General features: G+C 38.2%; 1 protein-coding gene across 2 annotated transcripts in view; it reads left to right on the plus strand.

Annotated features, from left to right (window-relative positions):
• RLF (RLF zinc finger) overlaps positions 1-23,034 on the plus strand; it is a 92,361-nt gene that overhangs the window by 40,086 nt on the left and 29,241 nt on the right. For both annotated transcript variants that reach the window (XM_049878895.1, XM_049878896.1), the window contains exon 5: positions 2,610-2,812. In XM_049878895.1, coding sequence (XP_049734852.1) covers positions 2,610-2,812 — 203 coding nt within the window. The remainder of the gene's footprint in view (positions 1-2,609; positions 2,813-23,034) is intronic.

The raw sequence follows: 23,034 nt of genomic DNA on the forward strand, positions 1-23,034 counted from the left end.
AAATTACAGCAGCTGTCATTGAGCATTTCACTTACTGTGTGCGTGGCCCTGTGCTAAGTGTTGTATCTGCATTACTAGCATTTCGTTTATGTTTCTTTCATCCTGTGAGGTGAAGAAACTGAAACACAGAGAGGTCAATTAACTTGTCCAGGCATCTCATAACTAGTATCTGCCAGAGCCAAGAGTCAGTCTCAGATGCGCGATTCTAAAACCTGACTCTTAACCTTTATATGCTATATAACCTCTTATTAAAATTCTTAAAGAGAAAATTAAGCATGGTGAAAGAAGTAAAATGCCGTGGAAGAATTTAGAAGGGGTGTGGTGGTGAAGATAAGGATCCTGTTTTCAGGTGTGTTGCCTCCTATGGGATTTGTAAAATTGCTTCCAATCTGGTAGGGCAGATAAATAGAGCAGAATCCATTGTTAGGCAGAATAGGACATATCGGGGTGACATGTGGCAAGAATATGGAGAAGTTGGACTGGGGGCAGTTTAAAAAAGAATTGCTAGAACATAGTAATTGAGTTTCCTTTGAGGAAAGGAAGTATCAAGGTAAAGGGAGCAAATATAATGCCAACATTACATTTTCGTGTAGTTAAGAGAATACCATTACAGGAAATAGAAGTAAAGAATGAGGAGCTATTTGGCGGGGGGAGGTGTGGTGATTGTGAGTTCATTTTGTGGAATTTAGTGACTGTGGGAGTAAAATAGAAAAGTCTAAGTGAAGGTGACGTTTTCCATCTATGCTTTTTGACCTTGATTACACATCAGAGTATTTGTGGAATTTAAAAACAACAAAACAAAAATACACGCACTGAGGTCCAGGTTCCACCTCAGATCTGCTTAGCCACAGCTCCAGGATTGCAGCTCTGGAATCCAGAATTTATTAAGTGCCACAGGAAATAGGAACCTTGTACATTGCTGGTGAGATTATAAATCAGTATAATCTTTGGAGAGGAATTTGGCAGTAAATGTCAATATTACAGATGAACAAAGTCTTTAACCTAGCAATTCCATTTTTACACAGGAATTCATGGCCTGTGTAAAGGGTTATAAATTGCAACATTATAGATGATTCCCAGAGATTGGAAACAACTGCAAGTGCATGAGGAGGGGATTGGTTAAATAAATGATAGTCCTTCCATATAGTGGAATGGTATTCAGGTGTTAAAAATAATGAGTTAGCTGTAAATATGCTAATTATAGAGTGACCTTTATGACCTTTTAAGTGGAAAAATGTCTGTACTCAGTATTTCTGGAAGGATAAACAAGAAATTGGAAACAGTAGTTTCTGGGGAAGAAAACTGGAGGTAGAAGGGGGGGACTTAATTTTTTTGTGTGCCTTTTGAATATTCTGTCTTGTGTTTATATAGTATTAACCTTTTTTTTAAAAGATAATTAGTTTTTTAAAATTCTACAGTTGATTCCGGTATGTATTTAAGGTTGGGCTAGTTGTTCATCTTTATTATTGATCTTTGTCACTCCATATGTGGCCTGCAGACCTAGCAGCATGGGTATCACCCGGGAGCTTGTTAGAACAGCAAAATGTCAGGTCCCATCCCAGACCTGCCGAATAAGAATCTGCATTTTAATAAGATCCCCAGGTGATTCATAAGGCACTTTAATACTTGAGAAACACTGTTTTAGATTATTAGCCACCTAAAACAGTTTGTTCACTCGCCACTTGGCTTGACATGCAGTACTCCCACTTCTCTTCTTTAAGTAATGCTATGTAGTAATTGATGTCAGATACCTGTTGGGTACCTACTATTGGAAAATTGAGGACTTGTCCAGACTTCTGCACACTCAGTGTTCATGTGCTTAATCTTCATTGCTATTCCGGGAAGCATTTATTTCTCAAGAGTGTGAACTGGACCAGGAACATACATTTTACAAGGCGTTAGTAATATGTGCAAAAGGGTTCTCTGGTCAAATCCATTTGGGAAACATTGGATTCACTAAAAGTGAACAGTTTTCTTTATTGCAGGACTGTTCAGAGATTTGACCAAGGAATCCTTTTTTTTTCTAGGACTATCTCTCAGGTCTTTTGGTCGGTGGAAAACACTTTCAGAAATGCCTGGTTTAGAGGAAAGAGCACCACTGACTTTGGAATCCTTGGCAAGTTACCTAACTTCTTTAAATATTAATTTTCCTAACCTTAAACTGGGGATAATAATACTTGCCTTGGTGGTGGTGTGAAAAATAAACGAGAGGTATATGAAAACAATTTAAAGCTTGGTACCACCTAACTGTTCAAGTGGTTGTTAATATCATCTAGGTTACTTGCTTCTTTTTCTGTACTTAACGCTTATAGTTCATTTTACTGTTCTTACTATCATCAGAAAGTGAGGGAGAGGGTAGTCAAATAATTAATTTTGATAAAATCTTACTGGCTTTATTAAAAGATTTTATGTTCAAGATAAGACTCTTAACTAATGTGGGAATGTTTAGCACAAACAGCTGTGCTCTTTGTTCTGCCAGATGAGTATTGAGATCAGATTAAACTTCCCATTTTTATCAACTAAAATAAAACAAACCAGCAACAAAAAAAACAAGATATCAAACTATCATCTTAACAAGCTACCACACTTTTATTTTTCTTTTTTTCTAGTCAATAAGTTGATTGCACAAGAAGGACCTTCCTTTCTGCAAATGCGAATAAAACATCTATTGAAATCCAACTGCATACCCCAGGCTACTGCTTTATCAAAACTATGTGCAGAATCTAAAGAAATTCCGAATGTGTCATCTTTTCAGCAAGCCTATATCACATGTTTATGTTCCATGCTTCCTAACGAAGATGCTATTAAGGAGGTGAGTAAAGAAAATAACTGTTGCTGTCATTCACACTTACTGAAAATTAAGTATAAGTTCAATAGATTGATAGATGATGCATGGTGTATTTTTTCACATCAGAATGAAAACCAAGACTCTTTTCAGGCTGTTGAAAAGTACCATTTTAATTGCATATATAACTGTTCAACAGATTGAGTGTGAAGTTATGTTTATAGGTGGACTTGAAAAGGAGATAATGAAAAAAATATGCAGGTAGATGTCTACATATTTGGGTGATGGTTTGCTTTGAAATATCTAAATATGAAGTTTGTTTTTCTCTATGATTGGGAAATGCAGCAATTATTAATACTGTCTTTAAGGAATAAACTAGAGAGAGACATTTAACTTGTTACTTTATACATTTAGCTCTGTAAGCAGAGAAGTATAGGTCTCTAGAACCTATGAATGTGTTTTGAACAATGAAACTTGGAAAATAATGAAGCGGTTGAGTATTTTTTTTAAATTCATTTATCAATGAGATTGCATCCTTTTTTTTTTTTAAACTTGAATCATTGTTTTCCTTAGAAAAGTTAAAATTAGTTTCCTCTAATAGTTTTTGATAACTTATGTAGAAATTACTTAGGACTTCCTAGGCCATTTTTCGTCATCTACCTTTAATTCTGTCACCTGCCATTCAGATCTAACACATGGATTCTCATTTTACTTCTGCACTGAATTTTCTTATTAAATGTAGGAATCCCAAGGATCTGGTTCTATACTGTAGTAATCCTTAAACTTTCATGACAATTTCAGTCATCTTCACCTATTCTCTGTCTTTACCTGTGCCTGTGGGGCCAAACAGTGGTGGAGAAAAACTTGCCACATTGGTATCACTTTTGACCAGTCACGCTGTATTTCTTTAGTCCATTCAGTCTCTTAGATGACTATTTCATACTGTTTCATTTCTCCTCAAGCCTAGAATACCGTCTGTCCCATCTTCACTGTCTGTTAAGGAACTTGCCTCCTATTTCTCTGAGGAAATTGAAGCAGTCAGAAGAGAATTTCCGTAAGCTTCCTCCATAACACCGATCTACCTACCTGCATTTATGCATATAAACCTTCTTTTCTGTTATTAGTGATAAACTATGTGTTCTAGCTAAGGCCATCCCCTTCACTTCTTTTTTATATCCCATCTGCTCTTGCTACCTCAAGGATAATGCCTGCATCGGGTCTTCTCTGTACTGCATCATCCGTTTCCGCTTCTTGGCTGTAACCATTCCATCAGCATGAACACTGTTATTCTCGCCATCTTTAAAAAAGAAATCTTTAGATTCCACTTCCCCTTCTAGCTTATTACCGTATTTTTCTCCTGGCCTTTTCAGAATAATTTCTTGAGTGAGTTGTCTAAATTTACTGTTCATCATTTTTTTTTTCCTTGAATCCATTCTAATCTCACGTTCGCCCAGGCCAGTCCACCACATCACTAAATCCAGTGATCGTGTCTCAGTTTTTGTCTTACTCAGCCTAACTTCTAAACTCCGTCTTCTTGACAAAAGTTTTTCACTTAGCTTCCAGGGTACCACACTGTCTTGGTTTGTTATCTACCTCACTGGTTGTTCCTTCTCAGTTCTCCTCTACTCTTCCTCCTCATCTCTCTGGTGAGTAAATGTGACAGTACTCTAGGACCCTGTCCTTGGCTATCTTCTCTTTTTTATGTACACTTATTCCTTTCGTGATCTTACCAAGTTTCTTACCTTCAAATACCAACTATGGTCTAAATTCCGAAAGTTTTTATCTCTAACCCAGACATCTCCCCTGAACTCTAAACTCACATATCCAACTACCTAATAAACATCTCTGCTTGTCTGGCTAATAGTATCTGAAACCTAACATGTCCATAGCTAAGCTCCTGATATTTCTGGTTTTGTTTGTTTTTATGAGTCTTCTTTTGAATGGAGTCAATTGACCTCCAACTGTGTTCTCAGTGAATAACTAGCTATCATTTTTTTGAGCCCTTACAATGTGCTGGGCACTGTGTTAAATGCTTATATACATTGTGACATTTTTTCCTCACAACTCTTAGGTAGCCTCATTTTATTGAAGAGTGAGGCTCAGATTAAGTAATATGTTCAAGGTTACAAAAACTTAAGTGGTTAATCTGGGATTCAAATCTGAGTTTGGTATACTTCCAGAAATATTATATTGAATATATAGGGTAATAAATATTATTCTAGCTGGTATGTACGTAAGGGTTTATATGGCAAATGCTGTGTCAGGCATTGGGGTTACAAAGATAATCCACTGGCCTTCAAACTGGTATCCTTACTTTCCCTCTCACCCTCTACATTTTATTTTCTCCAAATGTAGGCACAATGAATCCTTTAAAACTTAGGTCAGGTCGTGCCACTTACCTGTTCAAAACCATCTGACAGCTTTCCATCTCCTTCAGAATAAATCCAGAAGTCTTTATTTTGTGTGCCCTGGACACTGGCTACTTCTCTCATCTTATTTTATATGACTTAATACTCACAGCTCTCCTGCCACTTTGTCTTTGCTATTCTTTGAACAACCCAAGCATGCTCCTGCCTTAGAGTTTTGTTCTTGCTATACCCTGTGTCTGGGATGCCCTTCCCTGAGATAATTTGAATAGATCTCTCCCTCACCTTGTGCATATTTCTTGCTCAGTAATACCGTACCAGAGACAGAGAGAGATCTTCCTCATTGTCCCATCTAAAATAGTACCTTATCACCCTGCTCTCCTTTCTTTTTCCTCAGTAAGTATTTGCTCTCATTGTTATAGATACATGCAAACCCATTTAACATCGCCCCCTATCATTCTGTCCTCTTAGCCTAGCTGTATTTTCTTGATAGCACATATCAGTACTTCCACCTAACATCATATTTGCTTATTCTCCATTTCCCCGCATTACATTATAAACGCTGTAAGGACAGAGATATAGGCTTGTTCACTACTGTTTTTCTAGATTCTATAAGAGTGCTTGGCCACATAGTACGTACTGAATACTTGTTGAATGAATGAAAATGCATAGCCCCATCTCTCAGTTACTAGGATTTCTAGCTTCCATTACATCAGTTATGACCAGAATATCAAAGCTGAGAGATTTAATTCATACTTTGTATATTTTAAAATTTTTGGTTAGAGGCATTTTTGGATCTTGAAATTGTGATTCATATTTTAATCTCAGCTTTATTTCACTATGAAGTTTGATACTTAATGTTAACCTGTATGTTTATAAAAATGTGGGCCATGGTGAAGCCAAGTATAGTACCATGATACAGATTCTGTATAAATTGCCTGAGTCATGGTTTAATGCTTGGTTTAATAGTTATTTGAACTAGCTAAAAATCTCCAGATCATATCTCCCCATTGTGAGAAGCTTTTGTTTGATTTTTTGTGAAATTGAAGATGTACTTTAATATAAGATATTTCTCAGCAGCCAAAAGAGTGACTTCAGGAATTTGTGATTCTTTCCTGGATCCTAGTAGTGCTTGCATTTCTACTAATTACCTTGCTTTTTCAGGTGCTCGCACACTCTTCATTCTAGAATTTTGGGTGCGCAACACCCCAGTAGGAAGTAATGTAGCCTGGACCTTGAGATTTAGTATTCACTTGAATCCGAGAGGATTCTCTAGGCAGAGAATGTGTGGCTAGAGATATGGAATGCTGGTCATTTTTGTTTTAGGAAATAGCCCTACAGAGATAGAAGATGCAGAGGTGAAATAGCCAGTCTGTGGCTGTGTAGTGGGCAACAATATGTAATTCCCCTAAATGGGATTACAGCTATGACCCATTACCTCATTAATGCATGTTCTGGTTTGTTGGGCTCTCTGGCCATAAAGAAATCAGAGGATAAAATGCTTAGCACTGCCTGTTTTTCAGACTTCCCACTTCAGCCTTGAAAGTAATTATAGAAAACCTTTATTGAGTACTTCGTCTGTGCCAGACACCGTGCTTTGTGCTTTAAATGCATTGTCATCTAACCTGTGATTTTTGTAGCAATTTAACTGAGGATCAGAGAGCTTATTTAACTGACCCATAGTTATATATCCATTAAGTGGGCCCAGGATTTGAACCCAAAGCAGTCTGCCTCTGCTTTGCTTTGTACATATTAACGTCACTGACAACCTCTCATATACATAGCCTAAATCACTGGCAGCTTCCAGTCTTCTGTTATGGATGCTTGATTCTTCCTGAATTCTGAGTCTTTGAGTAGACTTGTTGCTTGTGAGGGTTTATCTCATTTTCGTTGTTTGCCCAGATGGGAAATTTGAACTCCATAATTGTGACTGTTAAGTCAGGAAGATGAGAGGGAGCCTTGGGGTTCTGAGACCTCTGGATGGCTCATTGCTGGATAGGATTGACTGGGGAGCATAGGTAGAGTGTGTTTTTCACAAGAAGTCCAGAGAATTGAGAGCAACAGTCAGAAGATGTAGGCTTGAAGGCTCTTGAATCCTGGCATTGTCATTCACTAGCCGCACAGCCTAGCACCTGTCTCACAAGATGGCTGGAAGGTTCAAATGCTATAATATCTAAAAGGTCTAACACAGTTCCTGGTATAGGGTACCCAGTGCATAGGGTAGACACTATAAAAATATAGACTATATAAGAATTTTTTAGGCCTACAGTACAGAACTAGGGAGGAACAATAGAGATTTATCAGAGGTGAAATCTGGATTTGGACATTGAAGCAATGGTATATGCAGAGCTTTGGCCTCGGATGACTTCATCTGCATTTTAAAGAGCACTCATAAGGGTCTAACTATAAAACTATATGCTTATTTATTAGCAGTGTCAGGAAGGGTAAGGAGCTAGAAGACTGATTTTCTCTAATAATGGCTACAGTGTTTTGTGTTTGGAAAACTTAATCAGAGTATAAAACTGAAAAAAAAAAAATTCAAACCCATTGCTGTTGAGTCAATTCTGACTCATAATGACCCTATAGGACAGAGTAGAACTGCCCCATAGGGTTTTGAAGGAGTGCCTGGTGGATTCAAACTGCTGACCTTTTGGTTAGCAGATGTAGCTCTTAATTACTATGCCATCATGGTTTCCAATCAGAGTGTAAGGCGTAATAATCGTTATCCTTACCTCTAATAACGTCTGCAGTATTTTGTATTTGGGAAACTTAATCAGAGTAAGACACATTCGCGGTTATTCTCAGCACCTAATACATGCCAAAAGAATTCAAAGAAGCAGCAAAAACTCTAGACCTTGGATTTGATTCCTTCTTATGCTATAACAATAATAACTTTTGCTTTGGTCTCTCAGTCTGTGTTTACTTAAAACCTGTTTTGTTTCTAGCATCATATTAGGCATTGGCAAATACATAAGAGTGTATGACCTAGTTTGGCTGCCGTAAAAAGTTACAGAAGATAAGTACTAAGCTGTATGATAAAAACCAGTTGCCGCTGAGTGGGTTCCAACTCGTGGCAGCCCCATGCGTGTCGAGTAGAACTGTGTTCCATACAGTTTTCAGTGGCCTGTTTCTCAGAAGTAGATTGCCAGGCTTTTCTTCCAAGGCACCTCTGGGTAGACTTGAACCTCTAACCTTTTAATTAGCAGCGGAGTGCATTAACTATTTGCACCACCCAGGGACTCCATATGTTGTTGTTGGGTGCTATCAAGTAGATTTCAACTCATAGTGACCTCATGTGACAGAGTACAACTGCCTCATAGGGTTTTCTTGGCTGTAATTTTACAGAAGCAGATTGCCAGGTCTTTCTCCTGTGGAGCCACTGGGTGGGTTTGAACCACCAGCCTTTCAGTTAGCAGCTGAGTGCTTAACCATTATGCTACCAGGGCTCCTTACTCCATATGGTACATATGATACTGCTCCTAAATTCAGTAGAAATTTAGAAATAGATCATATCTGTGTATATTGACTTTTAAGGCTTTATAGAAGGATTGAGCCTTGAGTTAGACCTTGAAGTAATAATGGGTTTGGATAAATAGAAAGAGTGGTTTTGGGTGACTTACTGTGGTAGTCAAGGCACAGAAATACTTTGCGGGGACTCATTAGAGGATATCCTGCATTGAGCAGAGAGTAGGTGTTGAAGTTTTGATAGGAAATAACACTGATTAGGTGGAGGAAAAAGGGAGGCTTTGGGAACTCCAGTCCATTAGAGCGTAGATTTGATGCAGTAGAAATTAGACAGGCTTTGAAGGTGGGAAGTGACATGACTGCAGTGTTGTTTTAGGAAGATTCGATAGAAAGGAGGGTATGTTAGGGTTAGGAAAAGAGATCAAAGTTAGCAAGAGGAGAAAGGACAGAACTTGCTGTTGGAACAGAAATAAAGGATGATGTACAGACATGCTTTCAAGAGGCACATAAGGCCTATAAGACTGGAAGAATCGTGGTGTTCTGTTTCTGACTGGATTGGCAAAGAAGGGGTAGAGGGACAGGGAAGGCAGGTGAAGGTATTCAACTTTATTTTGTACATGATCTCTCCTGGTTTATTAATAACAGGACAAGAAAACAGTATTTTTTTCCTTGAAGAAAAATAATTCCTTTCAACCAGTGTGTTGAGTTTGCAAGGAACCAGATTATAGGAAATGTGATTTGATGCCCTACAACAAGGATTGGAAAACTATGGCCTGTAGACCAAATTTCCTCAACTGCCTGTTTTTGTAAATAAAGTTTTATTGGAACACATGGCCATTTGTTTACGGTCTATGACAGCTTTTGTGGTACTGTGGCAGAGTTGAGTAGTTGTGACAGATACTGTCTGGCCCGTAAAACTGAATTTTTTTATCTGGCCCTTTATAGAAAATATTTGCTGACCCCTGCTGTACAAGAATCAGATTTTTCAGTCTTTTACAACCAGTAAATATCATTTAATCTAACCCTCCATGTTTTACCAACGATGAAATTGAGGCCAAGATAGTAATATTTCCAAGGCCCTGCCTTCATTAAGCTAATTATGTAGTCTGAACCCAGGTGTCCTGGCTCCCTGACCAGCCCCCTTTCTACTGTACAACGTATTTCTGGCCGGTAGACGTTGATGAGCCATGTTCTCATTGGAAACATCTTGGTGGCTTGTCGTTCCTTTCATATTTATACATTTACATCCAGATGGGACTTAAATAGATTTTTATCATGAGTTGGATTAACTTATTAAATACAATATCAGTGCAAAAACATTTAGCACACATCATAAAATTATTTAAAAAGAAACACTGGTCTCATAATTTTTCATGCTTTGTTTTGGATACGACAACAGAGTTAAAGAGAATCTTCAAAGTTTGCTTTGGCAAAGTTTTAATGAATCAGTAGATGTTTATTACTTGGGGTTTAAAATCAGCATATGTTCTGAGGTAGTAGAGCTACACACACATTCACCATCTACTTCAGTTGAGTTCAGGAGAAGAGTTAAATTAACTTAAGCAACAGCTGGGAATAAAAGCACTTTGTATGTTGGCACCTGTGGGTATCCCAGTAATGGATGTGTGTAATGGGAAACCTCTGCTGGGGAAGATTTAGCCAGACACATATAATTAACATTAATTGACTAGGTTGGCTGAAAACCAAAATTGAGAACCCAGTGGTAAAAAGTGAATCATTTTAGAAATTTGGTAGGTCTAGAAGGCAAGAAAGGAGCGCTGGGTGTGCAGTGGTTAAAGCACTCAGCTGCTAACTAACTGAAAGGTAGGTGGTTCGAACCCTCCAGCCGCACCGTGGAAGAAAGATGTGGCAGTCTGCTTCTGTAAAAGATTTACAGCCTTGGAAACCCTATGGGCAGTTTTACTGTCTTATAAAAAAACCAAACCAAACCCAGTGCCGTCGAGTCGATTCCGACTCATAGCGACCCTATAGGATAGAGCAGAACTGCCCCATAGAGTTTCCAAGGAGCGCCTGGTGGATTTGAACTGCCGACCCTTTGGTTAGCAGCCGTAGCACTTAACCGCTACGCCACCAGGGTTTCCACTGTCTTATAGAGTCCCTGGAAACCCTGGTGGCATAGTGGTTAAGAACTACAGCTGCTAACCAAAAGGTCAGCAGTTCTAATCCACCAGGAACTCCTTGGAAAGCCTATGGGGCTGTTCTGCTCTGTCTTGAAGGGTCACTTTGAGCTGGAATTGACTCGATGACAATGAGTCAGAATCAACGGCAATGGGTTTGGTTTGGTGGGAGAAGGCATGGACTCTGAAGTTCTAGGTTGTAGTATTTCATTTACATAGAATTGAGTGAGAGAACATTGCTATTAGTTTTTAATGAAGGTTACAGACTTGGCAACAGCTTAGTGTCTCAAGTGGATGTTTCCTAGAATTTTTTATTATTGAAAGGGGAAAACTTTGCAAAGATCAAGTTTTCCACATATAAAATGTACAATAATAATTTTTTAAACATGAAGCGTTGTCTTGTTTTGAAGAACCAAGAAATCTGTCATCAGAGTTTTTGGTGCAGTTAAGGTGGGGGTCCATTTCAGTCTTGATCTCTGAATGAACTACTTTTTCAGTTTTTTAATGTGGTAGTAGATGCTGTAGCAGAAGCTTGTTTCTTCACTTGATGGGGAAAGGAGAAGACAAGCAGAACTTAATTTACTCACCAGCCTAACACTGTTGGGAATTGACACAGTCGCTAGTTACAAGTGATAAACAGAGCAAATACATTTAAACAGGACCCAGTGGGAATTCATTTTGGGAGTAGAAGAGAAAGTAAACAACATCATAGAAATTCCAGGTGTAGCTTAAATAAGAATTAAGGTTAAGATTGATCCTGAACAAGATTAAATTTAAGATTAAAATCTGATAATTTTACTGTATTTATCCTTATGATTGTATGAGAATGAGATGTACATTTAAAAATACACTAAAGATAGAAACGCTATATGAGGAAATTGAGGATTCACCTGTTTTAATATTTTATCGCCTAAGGAGAGTTCTTTTAAATAGCTTTGAAGAGACATCTTCCCAGGTCTTAGTTTGCTTCTAGACCTGACTTTTAGTCTCTTTCATGGATTATGTGTGGGTGGGTATTTTGGTTGGTGTATGATTAAATTGGAGGGGTCATTACGGAGAGTCAGGCACATCATTTTCAAGAATTCAGTTGGACAATTTGGGCTTCTCACAAGGTCACAGAGTTTAAATAGAAGCAGCAATGACCATTTATTTTTTTCTAAGAAACATGCAAGTGCCCGCTTGGTAGCATAGTGCTGGTCTGTGGTATTGCTGCAGTTTCAAAGAAGCTTGATCCTTTTTTTTTTTAAACTGAGATTCAAAGCCTTTTTTCCAGATGATGTCCATAAACCTAATTCTCCCAGAGGTAGGCCCAGGTTGACTTGAAATGTAGGCATACTAACTATAACTCCAACCTTTCTCCTTCTAAAAGGTACGAGTGAGAGAAACATTATATAACCTTAAATCCACTTTGATTCCTCTTTGAAAAATAGAATATTTACCAACTTCAGTTTTCTAGATCTGTTACTAAAAACAAATTATTTGTAGTGCACTGATGAGGAAAACACAGTGATTAAAAATACTATTCTAGAAAATGGTAAACTGTAAAATACGCCTTTAATGGCATTGGCTAGAATATTAGTTTACTTCGGTTGCCTAAGCAGGAAAATAACTTAGGAAGAAAAATACACTGCCCATACCCACCATCTCTTATACCAGTTTGCTGTCTGTTACGCTAGCATGTTTAATTGGCTGGATTACTATGAAAGCCTTTTAACTGCATCTGTTCTCGCCCCTCAGTTCATTTTCTCCAGTAGTCACAGTGATCCTTTTTCTTTCTTTTAATGAAACTTAGATATTTTATTTTGATATAATTTCAGACTCCCATGCAGTTAAGAGAAATAATACAGAGATGCCTTTTAGTCCTTCAACAGGTATTCTTTGGAAGACTCTGGTAGGCAGTAGGGATACAAAGATGAACAAAACGCAAGGGAGAGGAACAGCAGACAGTGTTGATACTATGCAAGGCTTAGGGGAGAGGCCTGAGCTGCAAATGAAGAGTTCCCAATCGTCAGCATTTGAAACAGCAAATGAAGTTAACCTTTTCAGAACTCTGGAAATTAACCAAAGGTTTACAGCAGTCTGTGGAGCATTTATTCAAATGAAACAGTGAATCTCACTAAAAACAGTGAGTTTGGTGGCATTTTACCTTGCCTTAATCCCATCCTCCTTTCCCAAGCTCCACAGTAGCCTTGGAAATGAACAGCTTTGCAACTACAGTAGCTGTGAGAACCAGCAGCCTGCCAGTCACTGAGGAGTCCCAGGGTGGCACAAAGGGTTAAAGCACTTAGCTGTTGACTGAAATGCTGGAGGTTTGAGTCCACTCAGAGACACCTCAGAAGAAAGGCCTGGCAACCTACTTCCAAAAAATCAGCCACTGAAAACCCTATGGAGCACAGTTCTGCTCTGATACACTTGGGGTTGGGCAACTGGTTAACAGCCACTGAAGGAGGCAGAATGGGTTTGAAGCTCCCTAAAAGGCTCATCTCCAGAGACTTGTCACTACTTGACCTAATAAAGGGCAAAGCAGAGTTGTAAACTGCCTGCCAGAGCATTGAAAACATTTCCCAACACACACACACAGCCACTTGGCAAAAGCTGGGAGACTTACTTATTCAAGGCATTTAAGGAAATCTGTTGAATCATTAGCTGATCACTGAGCTAACTGGGCAGAGACTACATGGCTGCACATGACAAAGAATACAGACTTAAACAGAATTATTTCAGGAAAGTTTCTAAATAAACAGCAACAACAGTGACAAACATCAGTTAACAACAAACTCTAGGGAGGCAGAGGATTCTGATTTCCAGAATTGTCACAATATACTGCTTAAAATATATACATATTAACCAAAAAATTACAAGACACAGGACAGCCATTAAAAAAAAAAAAACCTCATAGCGACCCTATAGGACAGAGTAGAACTGCTCCATAGAGTTTCCAAGGAGCACCCGCTGGATTCGAACTGCCAGCCTTTTGTTTAGCAGCTGTAGCACTTAACCAGTACGCCACCAGCATTTCCCAGGACAGCCACAGAGAGGGGGAAAAAAGCATTCAATAGAAACTGTCCCTGAGGAAGCCAGATGTTAGACTAACTAGACAAATTTTGTCAGCCATCACAAATATGTTCAAGAAACTAAAAGGAACCCTGTCCAAAGAATTAAAGGAAAGTAGAATGATATCTCAGCAGAGAGAGAATATCAATAAAGGATTCTAAAAGAGAACCAAAGGGAAATTCTGGAGTGGAAAAGTACAATAACTGACATTAATTCACCGGAGGAGCTCAGCAGCAGATTTGAATTAGCAGAAGAATCATCAACCTTGATTGAGAACAGGTCAGTTGAGATTATCCAGTCTGCTAAAAAACCCAAACCCAAAACCACATCTACTGCTGTAGAGGCAATTCCGACTCATAGTGACCCCATGGGATTTCCAAGGCTGTAAATCTCTACAGACGCAGACTGACACATCTTTTTCCCACGGAGGTGCTGGTGGTTTCGAACTGCTGACCTTTTGGTTAGCAGTCAATGGCTTTAACCACTCTGCCACCAAGGCTCCTTCTGATAAGAAACAGATCCCCAAAATACATGAAGCAAAATTGGGAGAATTGATAGGGAAGATAACCAATTCAAATATGATAGCTGGAGACTTCAGCATCCTACTTTGAATAATGGTAGACCAATTAGGCAGAAGATCCACAAGGAAATAGAAGACTTGAACAAACTATAAACCACCTAGACCCAACTAGACATCTATAGAACACTCCGTAAAGCACATTCTAGCAGCAGAACATGCATTCTTCTCAAAGTTGAAGAATGGAACATGGAACATTCTCCAGGATAGAGAATATAAAAACTAGGCAAAGAGATCACAAGAAAAGAAACTGCAGACCAGTAGCCCTTATGTTAGGCTATAAAACAAGTTTCAATAAATTTAAAATGATTAAAATCATGCAAAATCTGACCACAGTGGAATGGAATTATAAATCAGTAACAGAAGGAAATTTGGGAAATTCACAAATATGTGAAAATTGAACAGCATACTCCAGAATAACCAGTGGATCAAAGAAGAAATCACAAGGAAAATTAGAAAATACTTTGAGGTGAATGATGATGAAAACACAACATACCCAGTTTTATGGGAATCCAGCTATAAAGCGGTACTTATCTGGAAATTTATAGCTGTAAATGAAATTAACAACCTAACTTTCCACTTTAAGAAACTAGAAAAAGAGTACCAAACTAAGCATAAAGCAAGCAGAAGGAAGGACATAATGAAGATTAGAGCAGAAATAGAGAATGTAAAAACAATAGAGAAAATAAGCAAAAAGTTGATTCTTTGAAAAGATCAATGAAATTGACAAACTTTTAGCTAAACTGACCAAGAGAAAATGCAAATAACTAAAATCAGAAATGCAAGTGGGCAATACTATCAACAACTGTATGCCAACAAATTACATAACCTAGATGAAAAAGGTAAATTCCTACAAAGACACAAACTGCCAAAACTGACGAAGAGAACATTTGAACACACCTGTAACAAGAGATTGAATTACTAATCAATAAATTTTGCACAGAGAAAAGCCCAGCCTTAGATATTGTTTTCGTTATCTACTGCTGCTGTAACAGAAATATCACAAATGGATGGCTTTAACAAACAAATTTATTCTCTCACAGTTTAAGAGGCTAGAAGACCAAATTCAGAGCTCCAACTCTACGGGAAGGCATTCTCTTTCTTTTGGCTCTAGGGGAAGGTCCTTGTCTACCTTCAACATCTGTGGGCCCAGCGTTCCTTGGAAATCTCCATGTGTCTTGGCATCAATCTTCCCCTGGATCTAGAAGTTTCTTAGCATAGGGACCCCAGGTCCAAAGGATGCGCTCTGTTCCTGGTTCTTCTTTCTCAGTGGTAGTAAGGTCCCTTCCTTCTCTGCTCGCTTCTGTCTCCTTTTACCTCTTTTGAGATAAAAGATGTGACTCAAAATATACCCCATGTTAATCTTGTCTCCTTAACATGTAGTGGTTCAGGATTTACAACTCATAAAATGGAGGATAATTACACAATACCATTTACATCTGATCACAAAATGGAGGACAACCACACAATACTGGGAATCATGGCCTAGCCAAGTTGACACATATTTTGGGGGGGTACAATTCAATCCATGACAGATAGTGTCACTGCCGAATTCTACCAAATGTTTAAAGAAGAATTAACACCAGTCCTTCACAAAGTCTTCCAAAAAACAGAAGAGTGGGGAGCATTTCTGAACTCATTCTGTGAAGCCAGTATTGTCCTAATACAAAAACCAGGTAAAGACATCACAAGAAAAGAAACTGCAGACCAGTATCTCTTATGGATATAGATGCAAAAACCCTCAAAAATACTAACAAACCAAATTCAACATGTAAAGGATTATACACCATGACAAGTGGTGTTTGTCCTAGGCATGCAAGGGTGGCTTAACATGAAAATCAGTCAGTGGAATATATCATCTTAATAGATTTAAGGACAGAAGCCGTACAATCATCTCAATAGACCCAGAAAAAACATGTAATAAGATCCTACAGCTTTCATCTTAAAAACATTCAACAAACTAAGAGTGGAACTTCCTCAAGCGTATCTACGTATAACCCCAGCTAACATCATACTTAATGGTGAAAGAACTGAATGCTTACCCCTTAAGATCAGGAACAAGACAAGGATACTTGCTTATTCCACTCCTATTCAGCATTCTGCTGGAAGTTCTACCCAGGGCAGTTAGGCAAGCAAAAGAAAGAAAAGGCCTCCAAATTGTAAAGGAAGAAATAAAACTGTCTCTATTTACAGATATTATGATCTCATATAAATTGGAAACCCTGGTGGTGTAGTAGTTAAGTGCTATGGCTGCTCACCAAAAGGTCAGCAGTTTGAATCCTCCAGGCGCTCCTTGGAAACTCTACAGGGCAGTTCTACGCTGTCCTATAGGGTTGCTATGAGTTGGAATCGACTCGATAGCAGTGGGCGGTATATAGAAAATCCTTATACCAAAAAACAAACAAAAAAAACCAGACCTGTTGCTGTCGAGTCATTTCCAACTCACAGTGACCCTATAGGTCAGAGTACAACTGCCCTATACGTTTCCAAGGAGCAGCTGGTAGATTCGAACTGCCAACCTTTTGGTTAGCAGGCAGGCTCTTAACCACTGTACCACCAGGGCTCCATTAAGATCAATATATAAAAATCTATTTTATTTCTATACACGAACAGCGAATAATGTGAAAATAAAACAGTTTCATTTAAAGTAGCATTATTAAGAATAAGTTTGGAAAAGAAGTGTAAGATGTGTACATTGAAGACTATAAAACATTGTCAAAAGAAATTAATGAGGTTTTAAATAAATGGAAAGACATCCTATGATCATGGGTTGGAAGATTTAGTATTAGATAGCAGTACTCCCCAAGTTGATCTGCAGCTTCGGTGCTACCCTTAACAAAATCCTAGCTACCTTTTTGCAGAAATTGACAAGCTGATCCTAAAATTCATTTGGAAATGAAAGGGCTCCAGAATAGCCAAACAGTCTTGAAAAAGAACAAAGTTGGAGGACCCACATTTCTTGATTCCAAAGCTTACTACAAAGTTGAAGTAATCAAGACAGTATGGTACTGGCATGAGGACAGATATATAGATCATTGGTCTAAAATCAAAAGACTAGAAATAAACCCTCATCTTCATGGTCAAATTAATTTTCTACGAGGGTGCCAAGACAATTCAATCAAATTAATTTTCTACGAGGATGCCAAGACAATTCAATGGGGGAAAAGAGTAGTTTTTTCGAGAAATGGTGCTGGGATAACTGGAAAACTATGTGCAAAAGAAATGAAATCCTAATACCATACACAAAATTAATTCCAAATGGATCATAGACCTAAACATAAGAGCTAAAACTATAACACTTTAAAAGAAGACATAAGAGTCAATCTTTGAGACCTTGGATTAGGCATTGGTTTTTTAGATATGACACTAAAAGCATAAGTGACAGAAGAAAAAATAGGTAAATTAGACTTCAGCAAATTAAAATTTTTTATTCTTCAAAGGCCACCATCAAGAAAGTGAAAAGACAAACGGAATGGGGGAGAATATTTTCAAATCACCTATCACCTACAATTCGATAATAAAAAGATAACGCAATTTAAAAATGGGCAAAGGATTTGAATAGAGTTTTCTGTAAAGAAGATAGGTAGCCAATAAGCACATGAAAAAATGCTTAACATCATTAACCTTTAGGGAAATGCACATCAAAACCATAGTGAGGTAGCATACCCACCAAATGGCTATAGTCAAAAAGATAGACAACAAGCATTATGATTTAAAAAAAGGCAGATAGTAACAACCATTGGTGAGGAAGTGGACAAATTAGAACTTGCTGGTGGGAATGTGAAATGGTGCAGCCGCTATGGAAAACAGTTTGGCAGTTCCTCAAAATGTTAAATACAGAGCCATAAACCATATGATTTAGCAGTTTCACTCCTAGGTATATACCCAACAGAAATGAGAACATATTTGCAGACTAAAACTTGTACACAAGTGTTCATAGCAGCATTATTCATAATAGCCAAAAAGTGGAAGCAGTCTAAATGTCCATCAGCAGGTGAGTGGATAAACACAATGTGGTATATCCATACAATGGAATTATTATTCAGCCATAAAAATGAAGGAAACACTAATACCTGCTACAACGTGGATTAATCTTGAAAACATGAAAGAAGCCAGACACAAAAGGTCACATACTGTAAGATTCCATCTATATGAAATGTCCAGAATAGGTAAATTCATGGAGAAAGAAAGCAGATTAGTTGTTGCCAGGGGTGGTCTGAGGAGTGATTGCTAATAGGTATGGAGAATCTTTATGGGGTCATGAAAACATTCTGGATTTAGATAGTGGTGGTGCTTGCACAACTCTGAACATACTAAAGACCATTAGACTGTACACTTTAAAAGGGTAAATTTTGTTATGTAAATTATCTCAATAAAGCTGCTAAAAATTTTTATGAAGAAAACCAAGAGGTGATTTTGTCAAGGATTATTTTAACTCTGATCAGCACCTTCCTATTTTCATGTTATTATTATTTGGTATTTTATTACCATCTTTTTAAGAATTTTACTACCACTTTAGTCATTATTATTGCTGTTTTATATACTCAGTGTTTAGATTAATTCATGTGTTCAGTAGTTTTACTGCCCAATATTCCTTTTATCTCAACATTTTATCTGTCCAAAAAGATCTTTGTTTCAGTTTCATCTTTGAATGAAAATTTTACAGGGTGTATGATTCCAAGGTGACAGTTACTTTCTCTTAGCATTTGGAAGAAATTATTTCATTGCCTTCTGGCCTCTGTGCTGCTATTGAGACATCTCAGTCAGTCTAATTGTCATTCTTTTGTAGATAATCAGTTCTATGTCTCTAGCTGCAAATAAGATCTCTTTATCATTGGTATCCTGAAGTGTTACTGCAATGTAAGTGTTACTGCGATGTTATGTACAAGTATAGATTTAGGTGTCTTATTTACTCAAATCAAGACTCATGTTACTTAATCAGACGATATTTATATATCTCAGCTTCCTTCAAAGTCTGGAAAATTCTGAGTATTATCTCTTTAAATATTTCCTTTCATTTTCTACTCTCCCCTTCTGGTGTATGTTGAACCTTATTCTATCTTCCATGTCTTTTTTGTTTTTTTCCCTTAATAATTTATTGAGGTAAAATTCCCATGACGTACAATTAACCTTCTTAAAGTAAACAATTCAGTGGCATTTAGTACATTCACTTTATTGTGCAACTACCACCTCTGTCTAGTTCCAAAACATTTCCATTGCTCCAAACTAAAGGACCTTACTCATTAAGCAGTTTCTCCCTATTCCCTGGCCCTTCCCTGGCAACTATCAATCTGTGTTCTGCCTCAATGGATTTACCTATTATAAATATTTCATATATACATGGAACCATATAATATGTGACCTTTTTGTCTGGCGTTTATCACTTAGCATAATGTTTTGGAGGCTCATCCATGTTGTTGCATGTACCATTATTTCATTTTTATGGCTGAATAATAATCCATTGTATGTATATTCTATAATTTGTTTATCCATTCATCCATTGATGGACATTTGGGCTGTTTCCACCTTTTGGCTATTGTGTATAGTGCTGCTGTGAACATGCGTGTACATGTAGTTGTTGAGTACCTGTTTTCAGTTCTTGTAGGCTTATACCTAGGAACCACCAAACTATTTTCCACAGCATCTGCACCATTTTGCATTCCTTGGCATCCACATCTATTACTTTCATAAGTTTTTAAGTCTATCTCACAGCCTGTTACCTGAAGTTTGTGGAAGGCCACCCCTGCTGCTTATGTTTGCTGACATTCTCTTGGGTGCTTTTATAGTTTGGGACTATGAGCTCAGGTGCAGTGGAATGGGTGGGAGGCAGGAGTACATAAACCTGAGAATTTTGATAGGCCTGAGTTAGGATATGTCTCTGTAAATCAGTTTTACATGTGCTTCTGCCAGGTGATTCAGTGATGTCGTCAGCTAGAATCTTCCTTGTATATTGTGTTCGGTCTGGGGTTTCTAGACTGCAAAGGTAGTGTTATGTCAAGCGTTAAATTTAAATAAGGACAGATTGTAAATTCTCAAAAAAATTTTTTTTATCCCACCAGAACCCAGGTTAAGATTGACAGAATTTAAGCTTTCCTGTTGTCTCCCTCAGTTAACCTTTTTTTTTTTTCAAGTTCACCCTTTCTCAAAGTTTTTAGGTCTTCAGGGATTCCAGCTTTATACAGAGGAGTCTCAGTGCCAACTCCCTGTCCTTAGGTCCAAGCTTTGTCATTTTTTATCCATGTCTTTTAAAACTCAAATCTCTTAGTAAAATTCACAACGATCTAACAGGGCAGGGTGGTTGGCAGTTCACCACTGAAAAACTTTTTCCCCTTAGTGATTTCTTTGACTTTCTTGAGTGTTCAAGTATGTGTTTATAAAAGATGTTTGTCATATTTTATCCAGGATTTCTAAGTGCTTTGTAACAGGGAGATATCAGGTATTTACTCTTGTCAAGCCCAGCTCTTTGTTTTTGTTACTCATCACAACGGCCGATGGGAAGATGTTGTTGCTATCTGCCCTCTAGTTGGCCTCCAACTCTTGGTGACCCCATGCACAGCAGAACAAAATGCTGCCTTGTCCTGTGCCATCCCCATGATCGGATTCAGGTTGGACCTTTGTGATCCATAGAATTTTCGTTGGCAAGAAGATACATAACCACTGTATATAGAATTCATAGGGTGAGGTATTTTTTTTATCCCTGTCACCTCATGTCTTTATCCTAAAAGTTTTAATACTGGTATATCTAAATACCATTGACAGTACTTTTGAAGGATTTATACTTAAGTATTCTTAAGTGCGTCAGATCCTTTTAATGAAGTATTGATAAGGGAAGACCTTGAGGGAACTAGTTATGTTTAGGATGAGGCTAAGATGAGAACAAGGGATGGACTTGAGCCATCCTGAATACTCTTTCAGAAGCTTCTAAGTTCTTGGCTCACTCTGTTCATGGTCCGTTCATTTCAATCAGGAAATGTTTATTTACTACCGTTAGAAATAAAGCGATCAACATGTTCTTTGCCTTCAAAGAGCACACAGTCGGGGGAAGTAAAAAGTGTACAGTTTGCTTTTTATTCAGTCATAATGTTTTCAATTCTACTTTTCAGACATCTTAATATAGCACAGTGATTAAGTGTAGCAACTCTGCAGCCAGAACATCTGGGGTAGAGTGCTGGGCCACATACATATTAGTTGTATAACCTTTGGCAAGTTACTTAACCTCTCAGTGTTCAGGTTTCATCATCTATAAAATGGGGATGACAGTAGCATACTAATTTTGTAAAGTTATTGTGAAGATGTAATGATTTAGTATATGTGAACCTGGGCCTGACACATGGTAATGCTATATATGTGTTGTTAGTTTTAGGTGCCATACAGTCAGTTCTGACTCATAACGACCCTGTGTATAACATAACAAAACAGTGCCTAGTCCTGTGCCATCCTCACAATCCTTGCTGTGCTTGAGCCCATCATTGCAGCCACTGTGCCAGTCCATCTCACTGAAGGTATTCCTCTCTTTCACTGACCCTCTACTTTACCAAGCATGATGTCGTTCTCCAGGGACTGTCCTTCCTGATAAAATATCCAAAGTATGTGAGACAGAGTCTCACCCTCCTCACTTCTGAGGAGCATTCTGGCTGTACTTCTTCCAAGACAGATTTGTTTGTCCTTCTGGCTGTCCACAGTATAGTCAGTATTCCTCCCAACACCATAATCGAAGGCATCAGTTCTTTGTTGTTGTTGTTAGGTACCCTTTAGTCAGTTCCAACTCATAGCAACCCTATGCAGAACAGAACGAAACACTGCTTGGTCCTGCGCCATCCTCACAACTGTTGCTATGCTTAAGCCCATTGTTGCAGCCCCTGGGTCAATCCATCTTGTTGAGGATCTTCCTCTTTTCACTGACCCTCTACTTTACCAAGCATGATGTCCTTCTCCAGGGAGTGATCCCTCCTGATAAGATGTCCAGAGTACGTGAGACGTACCCTAGACGTCCTTGGTTCTAAGGAGCATTCTGGTGGTACTTCTTCCAAGACAGATTTGTTTGTTCTTTTGGTAGCCCATGGTATATTCAATATTCTTCACCAGCACCACAATTCAAAGGCGTCCAGCTTTCGCATACATATGAGGTAATTGAAAATACCATGACTTGGATCAGGCACACCTTAGTCCTCAAGGTGACATTTTGCTTTTCAGCACTTTAAAGAGATCTCTTGCAGCCTATTTGCCCAATGCAATGCGTCCTTTGATTTCTTGACTGCTCCTTCCATGGGTGTTGATTGTGAATCCAAGTAAAATGAGATCCTTGACAACCTCAGTCTTATTCCATTTATCATGATGTTGCTCATTGGTCCAGTTGTGAGGATTTTTGTTTTATGTTGAGGTGTAATCCATATTGAAGGCTGTGGTCTTTGATCTTCATCAGTAAGTGCTTCAAGCCCTTTTCACTTTCAGCAAGCGAGGTTGTGTCATCTGCATAATGCAGGTTGTTAATGAGTCTTCCTCCAATCCTGATGCCCCGTTCTTCAAATAGTCCAGCTTCTTGGCTCAACATACAGATTGAATAGGTATGGTGAAAGAATACAACCCTGATGCACACCTTTCCTGACTTTAAACCGTGTAGCATCCCCTTGTTCTGTTTGAATGACTGCC

The sequence above is a fragment of the Elephas maximus genome, chromosome 3 (assembly GCF_024166365.1).
Source record: "Elephas maximus indicus isolate mEleMax1 chromosome 3, mEleMax1 primary haplotype, whole genome shotgun sequence".
In the NCBI taxonomy this organism is placed as follows: Eukaryota; Metazoa; Chordata; class Mammalia; order Proboscidea; family Elephantidae; genus Elephas; species Elephas maximus.